Source organism: Megalopta genalis, chromosome 2 (genome assembly GCF_051020955.1).
Source record: "Megalopta genalis isolate 19385.01 chromosome 2, iyMegGena1_principal, whole genome shotgun sequence".
Lineage (NCBI taxonomy): Eukaryota > Metazoa > Arthropoda > Insecta > Hymenoptera > Halictidae > Megalopta > Megalopta genalis.
This window is the reverse complement of record NC_135014.1, coordinates 23720328-23736954: the sequence shown is the minus strand read 5'-3', so window position 1 is coordinate 23736954 and position 16627 is coordinate 23720328. Positions and strand designations below refer to the sequence as shown.

The window sequence follows — 16627 nt, the reverse complement described above, 5'->3', positions numbered from 1 at the left end:
TTGAACACGGTTTAGCGTAATACTTGAACAATTAAGGGGAGTTTAAGTCATCATTTCGTCGATCTCGAATTTTTTTAGGAAATACAACGCTTTGGATAAGTTATCGATTTAGTGCAGAATAATTGATCCCTTATGATGTTACAAAAATCGATCATCTCTCGTGATCCACGTCAGAGATCTTTATCAAACGAACGCATCATGTAGAACACGAAAAATTGAGGACAGTTTAAGTCATCGTTCCGATGACGTCGAATACGTTCATAAAATACGGAGCTTTTAAAAAGATATTAATTTCATACAGAATAAACGGTCCCCGTTTTTACTGCGTCTTGAAACGATCGCTCCACGTGATCTACGTCACAGATCTTCGTCAAAACCGACGTGTCTTGTAAAACACGAGGAATTGGGGCCAGTTTAAGTCATCGTTTCGCTGATCACGAATCGGTTCACAAACTGCAGACCTTTCTTTGAACTTTGCGGTTTTCATTCATTTATACCGAAGAAAATTGCACTTGGGAATTTTTATCTCGGGAACCATGCGTCGAATCAACTTGTCGCATTTTTTGCATCAACAAGTGAAAGTTGATTTACTAAACCAATGTTCCTTTTTAGAAAAAATTCATTGTCGATCCCAAAAATTGATGATGTAGCGAGTCTCTCTGGAGTCGGTTCTCCGCGATCCTGAATTATAAATTCGGTTTAATTTCCGAGGTTTCTCTTCGCGCGCAGGTTTTCGGTGCACAGGTGTACGCGTCACAGGTACTTACGTATTCACGAGCAACCCAGGAATCCGAAATAGAGCAACAGACTGTTTCGCCAGTCATCGGCTGCAGTTTTTTCAGTTAATGAGCACGCGTCCCGCTTGCTTTCCCGAGCTTTCTTTCGGTAATTGCATCGGCGATCGCGGTAAAAACGCAGCATCCTAGCGAAATAGAGTCATTACGCATGTACGGCCGCGATGCGGGCGAAATAACGGCGGCGTTAACTGTGGCAAGAAAATAATTGATCCTCCGCCACCGGTTTTTATTGGCTCCGCTATTAATACCCCGTTCGCGGCCGTCTTAATAGCTCTGGATAACGCGCGTTTCTTGCGTCGATCTCGCGCTAATCTGCATCTCTGGCCGATGCAGAGACCGGCGAACGGTTCCCGAACCGAGCCAATCTCCCGTTCATTATCCACGGAACCGACCGGGAAAATCGTCCGCGGTACGTCGCGATCTACGATCGATTTCCTAGATCTTTTGCTCCCGTTGCCCCGGCACACTCGGCGAGATTGCGAAACGAACGCGAGCCACTTCCTTCGAGAGATTAGAGTTCGGTCAGCGACTTTGAATATGAAAATGCGCGAATCGTGTCGATTTCAGCCCGTTCCACGGCGCGAAGAGATTGTTATTACAGATTTCATTGCCCACCGTTGCATTATTAATGCGCCAAGTGCGCCGACTCGCTCGTAAACTTTGTTTCCAGTGTTAATGAAATTGAGATAGTGAGGCCTGCTGTTTCGTCATGTGTGGCAGATATTTTAAGGAATTAATCAGCGACGTTTCAGCGCTGGGATTCGTTTTCAGATTTCTTTTCTCCATGAAACTACGTGCCGATTGGCAGTTGTTCTCTTAAACGTTTCTTACGGAAGAAATTTTCTAGCTGCTTCTCGATGTAGGATAATCATGGGAAATTAGATTGATACGACTTGGTACGATTTTTTCGATAATATCCCCTTCCTTCTTTTAAACCTTTGTTAAGTGTGAATCTTGTCCCTTTCTTTTAAATTAGAATAAAATTTCGCCTGTTTGTTATAAATACTTGAACATTCAAGAAAACACAGAAGGATTATGAATTTTCTTTTCTTTTCTTTTTCTTTTTTTCTATATACATCAGTAGAAAATTTAAAGAACACAAGATTTCATTACCTTCCAAATGATTAAAACCAAATTGAATTAAATTAAATTAAAACCAAATTATTATTATGAGAATAAAATGGCTTTTTCTTTAAACTTGCTTGATTCAGACGTATCTCGGTGTTAAATTAGAGCAGCGATATATTGAATAAATAGCTCATAAACGCATCAGTGCAATCTGAATAATCGTAAATTAAAAAATTAGTGACCCCTTATTTTCACGGGTCCCGTAAACCTACTGTTAAAACGAATTTGAATATAAATTCAGAAAAGCCTCCAAGATCGCCCAGCATTTCCCGAGTGTCCAGTAATTCGTTCCACGTTGGGAAAGCATTTAATATGTCGAAGAGAGGCAGATCGCGAGCGGCGTGGACGCAAATTGCTTTCGTATCGCCCGGTACACAGGCCGCTCCGGCCGAGCCGTGGTAACGGTCATCGTCGGAGTGCTGACCTCCAATCTCACCTCAATTTGCCTACACACCGCCATTTGCGTCAGCGGGAACGCCGGTGCGGCCTATCTAAAATTATGATCTCAAAAAATCCCCACGGACGGCGTGGCGCTGTGCGATCGCGCGCGCCACCGGCCCGGCCCGCGCACGTCCCGCCGTCGTAATCGATTAATTATGGTAAATCGCTCGTTATTATAAATTTTAGAGGTAATTGGTACCTTTTTGAGCCCCGCCGGGACCATCGCAACACGACTCGACGCCGAGAAATCGTCGATCACCGTGATCGATCCGCAGCTTTTGGCTATTCGGTCGTGAACTCCGATTTTTACGATTTTCGTGGCGAGGATTGGTTGATTCAATGCCAACAGCAAAATATTTAAAGATTTTTAGCCATTTTCTACGTAATTTCTCCGTAATAACGAGTCAGAACTGGCGACATGGTTTCATCGAAGTCGAAACAAAATTTGGTTCCGTTGTTGAAATCTATGAATGAAAAATCTATGAAAAATTGCGTCGTTCTATTAGAGAAATTAGAAAGGATGAAGGAGAATTAGTCTACGTAGATGTGGGCGAAATCGAAGTGCAAGGGATTACGAGAATTATTGTATAGCTCCTGGAAGTTGCGATTAATGCAGGCGATTTTTCTCCTGTGCAACAATCTGCAGTTTCAGCGACGAGGACGTTATTTTACTTGGAAAATGTTGGCAAATTAATGGAAGTTTTAAGACAAAGTATAATTAAAAGGATGGTTGTCGAAGAACGTTCGGTGCAAATTGTAACTTTTTTAATCGAGCAGTCAAGTGCGTCAAAATTAAACTGCACATTTCATGCATTCGCGACAACAATGACCAGTAAAAACGAAAAACTGTAAAAACATTGAAACAATTTGAAAATACTTGTGCACGCATAAACTAATCCCCTGTTCCTCGCTTTATCCAAATCTTCTCTTCTGATCGAAATTTCGCAGTTCAATAATTGACGATCATAGTGCGCATAGACTCTGTAACTTTCCAGTGTCGCGAGCATTGTTTCCCTAGCGTCAAAATCGAGTGGTTTGCCATTGTTCCTAAAATTTGAGGAAGCACTTCTACCGCACAATAACATCGTAGCGCCGAGATCACGATGGCGGCGTCGAATGGGAAATCATGTATCGGCTGTAATTGAATTTTCCGGCTCGAGAACGCGAGCACACGGCCGCGGAGAAAGCTTTCAGCAGTTCGAAACAATTCGGCCGGGCCATAAAACTTCAGTCACTATAAATCTGGACTCTTAACTGCGTGACGATAAATCACGTAACTTATATGAGAGCGGCCGGCTGTTCGGCACGATAGATCGGCAAGTATGAAACTCGTCGTGTAGATCTCTAACCTTCGGATCGCTGGAAATTCTCGCGAGGGAATCGTCCAGCATTGCATTGCAAGCAATTTTTTTCCATTTTATCGTGCAACATGGACAAAGACGCAGCTGCATCGGTCATCGAGTCGATGAATTCAAAATTCGAAAGTCGAACAATTCTGCAAAAATGCAGTCGCATTCGCGTACGCAGAACAAGTATTTTTAATGTTGCTATTGCATTTACGTGTGCGAAGAAAGTCTGTAGAACTGCACAGTTACATTAGTGCATAGAAAATGAGCATTTAAGTTCGCAATTGCATTCGTGTATGTGTAGCAAGTATTAAAATTGCAATTACATTAGAGCATATAAAATGAGCATTTAAATTTGCTATTACATACGTGTGTATGTGTAGCAAGTGTTAAAATTGCAATTACATTAGAGCATATAAAATGAGCATTTAAATTTGCAATTACATACGTGTATGTGTAGCAAGTATTAAAATTTCAATTACATTAATGCATATAAAATGAGCATTTCGATTTGCAATTGCGTTCGTGTATGTGTAGCAAGTGTTAACATTGCAATTGCATTCGCGTATGGGAGAGAAGTCGGTGAAACTGCAATTACGTTCATGTACGATGTAAAAGAATTCTGTGAAACAGCAGTTGCACTCACGCATGCGACGTAAGTGTCTTTAGAGTAGTCCAAGTATGTTGGAATCAAGAGACTCCTTCAATTGAACGACAATTGAATAAGAAGTTGTTGAAATTCTTCGAACGTAATTACGGTTCCATAAAATCTACTTGTCGCAAAAAAATTGAATAAAAATGATAGAGCTTCTCCGATAAGGTCCGCGTTGTTTACGCAAAATTCAACAAGTGTTGTACTTTCGCTATCGTCCAAGAACCGACTCGAGCACCGTAGCAAACAGCTTTTCTGCGCCGCCATTGCGTCGGGATTTCCGTGCTGGCAGCAGCAGCGGCTGCCAGTTAAATCAGAATTCAATTTGAACGACGTTCGAAGCGGGGAGATCCCCATAGAAGATACGAAATATTCATGGCGGGAATACTTTATCGTCGTTATTCTTAGACCGACACGCACCGTCCTCCATAAATACGTTTCGCCTGCGTTTACACCGCTTAATCGCAACGCAGCGCCGCGCCGCGCCGCGACCTTATCAGCCGGCACTTCTATTTGTTAATTGAAAGTTTCTGTGTATAGACGCAGAAACGAGCGAATCGAGCAGACGATCGCCCCTCTCGCTAAACCGCGCCGCTGCCATTTTGCAAGTCAAACAGACTCGACATCAATTCACGGAATCTAATTGTCCTGAGAATCGTTCGCTCGCCGGCCGGCCCATTAATCGGGCTGCTTTATCACGCAAATAAATGTACCGCGCTTTAGAAAATACGAAATCCGCCCGTGACTTATCGCCGCTTGATGCCTTGCAGTGAGAAACATCAAGATAAACATTCCGAAAACAATGGGCGCGGCTAGAAAAACCTGGAACAATTAAGTGCGCGATTTTTCATCGCGGAATGCGCGGGCCCTTGCGTAATTAAAATGCTTGCTTCGCGGCGGTGGAACTTTTTCTGAAAGTCGGCGACTTGTTGAACCAGATGCTATCTAAAATCTCTGTTGTGTGTTTCAAGCAATACCTATTTATTGTTAGCAGTATTTCCATTTTATTTGTTCTTAATTTGTTAACTCCTTGGAATAGCGAGGATTTGATCGAAGATACAATATTATGATTCACTTATGAGAACGTGGAAGTTTTTGTTTAAGTCGAGGGGGATCGATTGAGACGTTGCATCAGAAAATGCCGCGGATCTCAAGGAAAACGGTGTTTTAAGCCCGCAAACATGGTAGTGGCACCCTCGCGAACGGCGCACGATCGACACGCCGCGACGCGAGAGAGTCCTGATCGATTTAGCACCAAATGTCGCCGTGTTTTACACGCGGCAATAATGGTCGAAATCTATGTAGCCAATATTTCAAGCCACCCCTTTCTCGTCCCCTGCCACCTTATATGAAACGTTCATATATACTGTAGCAACGCGTAGCCCCGGTTATTGGCTCGCATATGGCAGTCGCTCGATATTTCAAAGCGGACGGTAAAATGGAAATACCATGTCCCACCTCCTGCGAATTATTAACAACACTGCGCCATCTAATGAACAATTAACCCTTCGAATAAATTGACGATTTAATGTACAATAATTGATCGCTTTTATTATGTGTTTTAAATCGATCGTTTCTCGCGATCTACGTCAGAGATCTTGATCAGACTAGATGTATTTTGTAGAACACGAAAAAATAAGGGCAGTCTAAGTCATCGTTTCAGTGACGTTAAATTTGTTCATAAAATAGAGCGATTTTAAGAACGTTATCGGTTTAATGCAGAAAACTGGATTTTTTACTGTATATAGAAACGATCGTATTTCGTGATTTATGTTACAGATCTTTGTCAAACTAGCCGTATCATGCAGAACACGAAGAATTAAGGGCGGTTTAAGTTATCATTTCACATTTGTTTATAATCTACATATCTTTCTCTTGATTTTACAATTTTAGTCCTCGCGTCGAAGCAAGTTGTCCTTCTCTTCGTTTCAATAAATAAAATCCAATCTGCCGAGTAGATTGTTAGCAAAACTACAATTAATTATAAACAATAAAGCGTAGTAGAATCGAAAATATCTTGACACTGTTAACAACGAAACAACTGCTTTGCATTTAACGAGGCCAGGTTTTTGCGTAATTAGGCGCGGCGATTTTCATCAACGCGGAATCCGTCGGCGCGGTTCGCATTCGGCTGCTCGTCGATGACATTCCCGGTGCACCGTAATTAATATAATTGTCGTTGTTCGGAGCGCAGAGGGCTGACAGCAAATAATCGGCGAACACGCTTCGGCCAGGTCCGCGAGGAACGGGGGAAGAAGGATCGCGGTCAAGTGCCTCTTAAAAAGTAATCTTTGAAGTCAGTGAACTGTGTAACGTAGTCCCGTCGCGTGTAAATTACGCGTCCCCGCTACGGAAGGATCCTTTCTTGCCGTTCTCGGATGTATCTCTCCCTCGGGACTATCATTCTTCTCCTCCGGATCGGTCACTTCCCTCCGAGGTATTTAAATTCCGTTTATTCGACCGACCCGGTCGCATTATTTCGCGTGCCTGCGCCTTACGTCACAAGAAACGTGTCCGGGAACGCGGCACCCGTAATGTCCTCCGGCCAATTAGCCCCGCGGTATATGTAATTAAATTTTTAATACGCTTTTTAATCCTGCCCGGCCAACCCGAGGCATTCTTTCCTGCCGATGGCCACTGTTAAATCGTCGATTATGCTCTTAGTATTATATATATGAATCGTTCCGTGCTTAGTATGAACGTCTTTTAAGGCTGTATGAGAAACTGGTGTCGAATTTACATGCATCTTCTTTTTTGATCATCTTGTCAAGCTTCGCGGGGTCTTTATTAATTAGAATCGTTGGAAACCGAGAAATATGCTTTAACGCATATCTTCTCTTTTAATGATCTTGGCAAGCTTCAAATGATTTTGCTAATTTTTATTGTGAAAAACTGAAGCTTCAAACGTGTATCTTCTTTTTTTAATAATTTTAGCAAGCTTCAAATGTTGTTCTCGTTTCAATCGTGAGAAACTGATGCGAATCAAAAATGCATCTCCCCTTTTAATTAATTCAGCAAACTTGCAACAATTGTGACATTTGTATCATATTATTTCAAGGATGAAGAAGAATGATCACTAAACAGAGGATTTTATTAGTGACTATAGATTTTTAATGAATTGTTTCCATTATTTTAATCCTTCTAGTGTTACAAATTACAAAATTGCAGTTACTATCTTTATCATTCCGGAAAAAAGATCGAATACAAAAATGTAGAAGCGTTTAAACAACTTCAAAATAAAGTTGCATTATTTTCAACTGATTTATTAAGTCATTAAAATGGAGGAATCACTGTATCCTTTTATATTATAGAAAAATCCATTCTACCGATTTAACTGATCGAAAGGGGAAAGCGTTTCCTTACGTTTGACTGAGAAACTATCCAGCATTGGGAATTATTAATAGCGAACTTTGCCCCACGGCACCGGTTTAATTATTGGAATGATTTATCGTCGGATACGCAGCCGTTTTCCAGGAACACCGTGGGTCTATTAAAGGGCTGGCGGAGGCTGTAGACGCCAGAGGATCATCGCATCGACACATGTCCCGGTGGGTCCGCAACATTTTAGGGTGCTGTGTCCCCGTTCATTCTTCAAAAACCGAGCAGTGCATATGTCGGCGCAAGAAACATAATGTTATCAAGCCGTCCGTCGTCGGACAAGGACCTTGGTCCTTGGGGGACCTCGCCCCCGCACTCCGCCGCTCCGTCCTTATTGATATACCGAATAAACACACTTGGCAGCTAGGCGCGGGATAGCTTTGCCAGGCAAATAGACTCCGAAGGACTGCTCTTCGACCTGCTGTCTCCCTTAAAGCTGAGATCGCCTTGCTCCACGTTCAGAGACGATGTAATTGCTTAGTATACTGTGGACGGCGTAGATGGCGTTACACAGAGAAGGATCCAATTTGTTCGTTCATAAAGACACATTTCAATTTTTCACTGATCAAACTTGCTATTTTTTGTAAGATGAAAATGATCATAGATCTGCTTGCTACATTTGTTATTTATGATAGCACATATGTTTTTAGGTTTCTTAATTCAGGATTACATCCTATTGTATAACAATCAGTTTAATAATTAATATATTTAGGATTATAATAATATATTTAGGATTAATTATTAGCGATTATAACTCGTTATCATAACCCTAACTAATCTATAACAATTAATTATAGTTAGCGAAAAATACGTTTCGAAAAATTGACGAATAAAGCTGCGAATCATCCCCCGTCCAAAGATTAATTAACGCTTTCAGTATCGAACAACGATAGATCATTGTCCACTACACTTTAGAGAATGTTATTTCTTTAATATTTTCAATAAAAACGCACTTCTATTTCTTAATTTATCTCCTTGAATTCTCGGATCATCGTGTCTAACAAAATTCGTCGAATTTTTTTCCGGAACTTCATCAAACTGCATCGAACAGGTTTGTCACTTTTCGCTCGAGTACGCAAAAACTGTTTTGGCCGGCGCCGAAAGGGTTAAAAACCCTAAGAAGGTGTCTAATGGTAAGACGAGGGGCATCGCGACGCAAAACTCGCCGGCTATCGATCCGGAAGCGAGCGGAGTTCGGCGAAGGAGCGGCTGCTTTCGTTTGCTTAAATAAACATTGCTCGAACAATAGCATAGGGGGCCCGACCGGGGGCCTCTTGGTCGGCAATACGATCGTCGAGTGGGGGCAGAGGGGTCGCCGGGTGGGAGGAGGGGTGGGTTCCGTTTCCCTTTTTCCGGGGAAAAAGAGAGGAAGCACTCCGCGCGGCATGTTTAATGCATCGTTCAACATTTCCATGTCAAACATCGCTTTGACTCGCGGAATTTGAAACCGTCTGGCCCGCACACATACACACACATACACGCACAGACACGGATAGAGACATACAGAGGAGCGACATCGGGATAAGGGGATGCGTGTGTGCACGCTGATGGGAAAACTACCCATCTTTATTTACCGTCGAGCCGACCACTGGACAAGGTGCGCTAACGCTGGATCGATAGGGGTGGAAAGTTGAGACGCGAGTGAGCCGCGTTTTAACTTTTGGTTTGATTCTGCATGGCTAGCCATGTGTTTGAAGGACGATTCTTCGTGGAACTTGCTGCGCGAGGCAGCTAATTGGAATTAGTGTCGAGTTCTATGGCAATTTGTTCGGGGTTGATGGAGATTCCAGGCTGCCGGATATTTTGATGGTTTCACCCTCTGCGTTCGAAGAATTTACACTTTTGCACGAAGGAATTTACAATTTCCTGTACGATGTAAGATGGTAACACTTTCTATAAAATGTGAAATAAGTAACACTTTCTATAAATATAAAATAGTAACACTTTCTATAAAATATAACATAGCAACACTTCGATTAAAATATAAAATAGCAACACTTTCTATAAAATATCAAATAGCAACACTTCCAATGAAATATAAAATAGTAACACTTCGAATAAAATATAAAATAGCAACATTTTCAATAAAACATAAAACAGAAATACTTTCTATAAAATATAAAATAACGACACTTCGATTAAGATATAAAATAGCAACACTTCCAATGAAATATAAATTAACAACATTTCCAATAAAATACAAAATAGCAACACTTCCAATAAAATATAAAATACTAACGCTCCAAATTAAACATAAACTATTATACTAAACAAATTATAGAACAGCATGACGTTAGGAATAATTACTCTGATGAAATAGAGCCTCGGTATAAAATTGTATTAATATAGATTTCATAGAACAGACATATTTAATCTTGAATGCATTATAATTACTAGCTGTCTTGCTACGTCCTCCAAGAAGAGCTATTCGAATGCAAAGTGTTAAACAAATTTAACCTTGATTTTTACAGACGACATTTATTCAAGGATATAATAGAAACGTATCAAGGTGACATAAATCATTCGAGTTCTTCAGACAACTGAGCTCTTTAAAATTACAATCAAAACTGTTAACGAGCTTCTAGCTCCTGCAAATAAATTTCTACACTTACTTTATCCAAATAAACAAATACTATAATAAACGAGACACAGTTTCGAGTTCGATATAGCTTGCACGAATTAAAGCTGTTCCACGTTAATTCAGTGCGCTCGCGACATACACCGGCGTCGTTTGAACGAGTTGCTGTGAATTTATGGGACTCTCCCCAAAGACAGTGTTGCGAAGCCCGGAAGTCGAATCCAAAGTGATAATAAGAAACGGTCTATTAGCATCGTTACGGCCCGAATAAAATTGTCGAGATGTAATCGGAGGTCCGAGGACGGACGAGTAAGAAGCGTAATTGTTATCGCTTCTCATTATCGATGCACCAGATGAAGCCGAAGGCGGCGCGAATCAGAGGATCGTGATTGGTCGAGTCACGTTTTGTCGAGGGTCGGAAGCACGCACCTGCGAGGGGCAATTTCGCTGGACCTTTCCCGTAAAAGGAACTCCGCCCATTGTCCGGCAAATGACATCAAGCTTATTGCATTATTTAAAGAGACTCGCCTTTTGGCCGCTTTAAGCCGACCCGTCCTACGGTTTACTTTCCCGTTCGTCTTTCCGCGGGGCTGCATTCGGCCGATCGTGCAATCTTTTCGTAAAACTACCCATAAATCTTGCAATTATTATTAGGTTGATTAAATTCGGCGATATTTTCTCATTACGATATTCTGATTTTTATTCTGCTAATTCTCTTTTTTCAGGATTTTCTAAATATTTATGCGTTAATTTTACCATGGAAACTCTTCAATATCGATTCATTTTTTATATTTAATTTAGACCCATTCTGGGGGTTTTCAATAAATATTTAAAGAGAGGTGATTATGCAATATCAATTTCCAATTTTCTCCAATTTTACTTTTGCTATCCGTTGCAATGAATCTGATATTACAAATTAAGCAATTAGTACGAGCTTTTTATTTTGGAGGTGCAGGATTCTTCCATATTAATTTAGTTTTCTATATTCAAATAATAATTACCACTGTTCCGAGGCCTCCAAATTAATATTTAAAGAGGTCTAAATATATGTTATACTATAAATTAAGAGTGTACAAGGCTATATAATTTATGCGTTTTATATTTTATAAAAGGAAAACTCTTCAATTTGTTTCTCGATTTGCAAATAATTTTTCGCACTGTTCCGATCCTCCAGATTAATATCTAAAGGGTGAATTTTCAAGTATAATTGCTTCAATGCGAGTCTTCCCTGTCAAGGGCACACGGTTACTGATTAATCCTTTGCTCTCGAGACGATTCGGTGGATTCTAATTGCAATCTGGCTACTCACCAGGAGAAATGCCGAGTTTCACGTGGAGGCTGCTGGGGCTTCTGTGATCGGGAGTGGTCACGGGGGCGGCTATGGGTGGCGACAGGTGGGGGAGTGCCGGTGTTCCGCCACCTGTCGTCGTCGTAGTAGTCGTAGTGGCGCAGGGATTTAGGGGTGAGGTCCTCTTGAAAGACTGCTCGGTCGGCCACGCGACCTCGTTATCGCCTATCCAAACTTTACCTGCAAAAGAACGATACGATTAATATCACATCACCTGGCACCGGCCCCAACACCGCGAAGAGAAATTGATTTCCGCATCAAACAATTTATCCAGACAATTCATTTTCGTATTGAATCGAGATTCCATCTGAAGTTCTTGTGTTACAGACTTTAAATATTAATTATGTTTCTATACCAAACGAAAGTACAACAATTAAAAATCTGTGCTCCTGAAAATATATTGTCGTATTCGTAAAAATAAATTACATAATATAATTACACTCTAGAATGACTACCTTCTCTATTTTTCGGTATATGTAATATTAGGGGGTTGCGTTGTAAAATATATATAATATTTTAATATATAATATTATAATATATTATAATATATATTTTAATATAAATAAAATAAAATATCTATATTCTTATCATATATTATAAAGTATATTATAGGTATTATAATAATACCTATAATAACAAGTATTATATGTATAATGCATAACCTCAATGTTTCAGTATTTATTAACAAATTTGCAGAGACATTAAAAGCGTCGTGAATAATTCTAAATTCGTAACTATTTCATTATATCTTTATTTCGCTAATAAACGATTATTAGCAATTATTTATTTCGCTAATATACGAATGAATCGACCGCGTACTCTCCACTAATTAAACAAATGCAAATTAAAAAATGTCATTCCATAGATCAATGACGTATCCATGTACATCTAGAAAATTAGATTTCTGCAACGCCGTTAATTTTCCAGCAAGAAATTCGCAGGAACTGCACCCACAGCTCTGTTGCGTGATATAATTAAGGGTTAAACTGATCCTCCAATCGAAGAGCACCGCTCGGCAAACAAATAACTGGGTTAAAATAGAAATTCGAAATTACCGCTACATTAACGAATTTCGAAATCCACCTTACCCGATGAAGAAAACGGCTTAACGAGGAGGAGAGAAAGTTCGACCGGCAGCGAAAACGGCCGGCGAGAAAATTATTCGTGGCAGCAGCGGCGGCGGCGGCGGCGGCGGCGCAGCGTTATCAGGGCGCATGATCAAATTGCAAAAGGAGTTTCCCGAAACAAATTCCCCTTCCCCGGGTCTCCGTATTAGTATAACTCGCGTCGGGGGTCTTTGTGTCTGCGCAGAAAATGGCTTCCTCCCCCTTGACGGACTCCGCGTAATTAGCAACCCTCCGAATCCCCTATTCCTGCCAGTTTTCCCGGCTTTTCCCCCGTTTCCCTTAATTTCGGGGAACAATGCCTGCCTTTGGATGCTGCTCCACGCTGCAGTGTCTAATTACAGAGACGCGGAACGGCTCCCTTATATCTACGGGGTGTATCGAATTTTCGTTCGTTAATCATCCATGCCAACCTCGTCTTCAATTTCGTACTAGACACAATTATGCGAACATTGTACTCCGGACAATTCTGTGAACCTTTTATTCTACACAAATCTACGAACATTGTACTGTACACAATTTTCTGAACATTGTACTGTACACAATTTTATGAACATTGTACTGTACACAATTTTATGAACATTGTACCGTACACAATTCTATGAAATAAATCTTCTATGTATATAAATCTGTGAACATTGCAGAGTACACAATTTTATGAACATTATACTGTACGCAATTTTATGAATATTGTACTGTACACAATTCTATGAACCTTTTACTGCACATAAATCTATGAACATTACAGTCTATGAACATTGTACTGTACAAGAATTAATATTTTTATTCTGTATGACGATAATAGCGATTTTTCTGAACTTTCGTTATTTATTAACTCTTCAAGTATTGACCATTCGGAGATACTATAATAAAGAAAACTATCTACTTCTTACGTTACTTTTATAGCTTCACATTATATTCGTATTACACGAATGCTATTCAGAATAGGCTCCTTGTACCTATATTGTGTTCATATAATAAATAATATAAAAACTATACTAGGTATAGAAATTGTTCATAATATCGTAAATTAAACAATGTAGCACTTACTCGTACTACAAACAGATTAAACACTTGAACGAAATTATGTTAATACAATTACATATCGAAGGAAAGCTATAAATTGCTGGATCACGTATAAGCGAGTGAAATTTCAGTAAAAATCGTCCGAATGAAGAAATACAAATCTGATATCGTGGCTAGAAGATCTAAAACGATACACGGCCGTAGAATCACGGTGCAGCCGTCAACTGCGGATTTCCCAGCCACCCCGTACGTGACGCATCGAAGCCACGGAAACACGCAAATACCGCGCGCCACCCCCGCATGCGTGAGCCGTGACTCAGACCCGGTATTATTTGCTTGATGAATGATTTAGTCGCGGCGGCAATAGTGCCGTCTCTCTTTATCAGCATCTCGCACCCCATCTCTTTCTAGGCCGCTAACGAGGGAGAGAAGACGGACCAGAGAAAGTTTCACCGAGAGCAAAGAGGGGGTTGGTAGAAGCGGCGCTGGAACAGGGGAGGCAAGAGGGACGCTGGTGGAAACGTTTACAGAGAGGCAGACAAGAGCGAGAGGAAAAGCGAGCGGGCCGAAGAAAGTGTAGCCGGCGCTAACTAAGGGCGTCGGCTAATCAATATCATCAGGGAATGGCCGCTGACCTCCTCCGTGGACCACCATTGTTCCGTATGCCAACTTCCAGGCAGCTCCGACGACTCCATCTTTGCTTCTATCGTCGCAGAGACTCGTCAAGCTTTTTGCTTCGACGTTCCTTGCGATTGAAGATTTTTAGAAGAATATTGTGTGGCATACTAATATCGCAGCGATTGCATCGGATATTGTTTTTATAAGATGCTAGAGCCAGTTACTGTACGATAGATAATTACTGTGCTTTTAGATCATTTTCAAGCATAATTAACTTTATATTTATCGAATGAGAAGTGGTAAATTTTTTTATGTAAGCTCGATTAATTATCTATTTGTTAAAATTAAGCATGAAGACGAAAGTTCTTGAAATACCATATAAATAATTTCTGTTTCTTTGTTGCTATTAGACTGAGATTCTTAGACAATAATAGAAATTTTGTCTTTATTCTGGATTTTGTGGAACAGTCTATAATAATAGAAATTATGAGGAAGATCTCTTTCTGGCTGATGAACAAAATTTATGTATAAAGACGTCAATATATTGATTTCACTGAAATGCATCCACCACAACGTCTGCAACTGAATGAAGATATGCACTTTGCTGAAGACTGTTCTCTTTCCGCAATAATTTCTGTTTAAGAGAACTTTATACGCAAACTAATATATGAAGACACATCCTAATCAACATTTTTGATGAGCAAATAACAGTGTTCAATCCACGTTAACATGTCTCAATAAATCCTTCTAGTTGAACCTTATTTACTAGCATTGTTATTTTTTTCATTGGAGCATGAAAACCTGAACATTACTAACGATCATTTTTTCCATAGATTAATTTCTGCTTGAAAGACAGAAGACTTTACACACAGATGAATTTAACAAGACACTTCTTAATCGATGTCTTTAACTGATGATCGTGCCAATTTTATATTCAGACATCCCAGTAAATTATTTACATTGCACATCATCCACCATCGAATGCAACTGCATTCTTCTCTTTCTACATTGATTCCTGTTTGAAAGACCGAAGACCACGAATATCAAGACACAAATCAATTTAACAAAACATCCCTTATCGCCAGTTTCTGATAGCTAACTGTGCCAATTTCGTGTTCAGACATCTCGGTAAACTGTACAATGCACCAACACGTGCAACTGCACGAAGATCATCGTTTCGCCGAAGATCATTCGCGTCCCGCGACTAATCGCTCGAAAAAACTGAGCGACCCTCCGGCAAGCCAATTTGGCAAGGTGGCCCTATCGATCGGCAGGTAGGGATGGCGGCCACAAGCCGCGTTTTTCGCGTCCGGGCGTAATTGAATTTTCCAGGACGGCGAAATCGCCGCCCCTTTAGGGGCTGCGTTTGTCTCGTCGCGAGGGGAGGCATGCAAACAGCACGAGATTAAAGGACATCGTCGAGATCCTGGATCTCGAAATCGTGTCCCGAGGACGGGCCCGGAGGGCCTGGGATCTGCAAGAACCGAAAGCAAGTTCCTAATATCGCGAGCACGTTAATAACGCGCGCCGATTTCCCCGGCGATCGAAACGATTCGACAGCTTCGCTCGACTGGTTATCCCGCTTCACGGCTGACTGGAGCGACTCGAGCAGCCGATAAATAATCGCCGCTGGCGTATCATTGTGCAACGGCAGCGGGAATAATTATTATTTAGCGGCGCGTCGAACGCATTCGAACGGTGCTTTCGTTTCGCGGTGGATAGAACAGTGAAGAGGATTCTAATTACCGGCATTACCGGCGGCGCTATTAATTAACGGGGGAAATAAAGGTAGTCAGGGCTCTCTTGGTTGGAATTCCGGTTATTCTGAATAATTATACTTCGCATTCGTTTGTTGGCTCTGGTTCCGAGGAAGCGCTGGAATTAGAAGCGGGGTGGCAAAGTTCAAGGTGTTTTATAATAGCCACGCTCTGCTCGGCGAGATAACAAACGCGGTTTACACGCCGTGTAATTCTGTAAAGGGGCTATAGAACTTTAAAAAGGCCAACTACTCATGGCATAACTGCGAGCGGTTCTGCGAATAAGAACGAGTCTTCGTTTCTGCGAAACAGGAACACGTTTGCGGAATAACTAACGCGGTGCTCGCGATTTGAAAAATTAACGAAGGAAAATCAATGTGTGTATAGTAAATTTTCCTTGATTTTCCTTCAGACTCGCGCGCCTCGTTTTTATC

At 41.0% G+C, this 16627-nt stretch overlaps 1 protein-coding gene across 2 annotated transcripts in view; it reads right to left on the bottom strand.

Moving 5' to 3' along the window:
• Positions 1-16627, bottom strand: part of LOC117220622 (uncharacterized) — a 222974-nt gene that overhangs the window by 86882 nt on the left and 119465 nt on the right. For both annotated transcript variants that reach the window (XM_076518792.1, XM_076518793.1), the window contains exon 3: positions 11630-11848. In XM_076518792.1, the coding sequence (XP_076374907.1) occupies positions 11630-11848 (219 nt within the window). The remainder of the gene's footprint in view (positions 1-11629; positions 11849-16627) is intronic.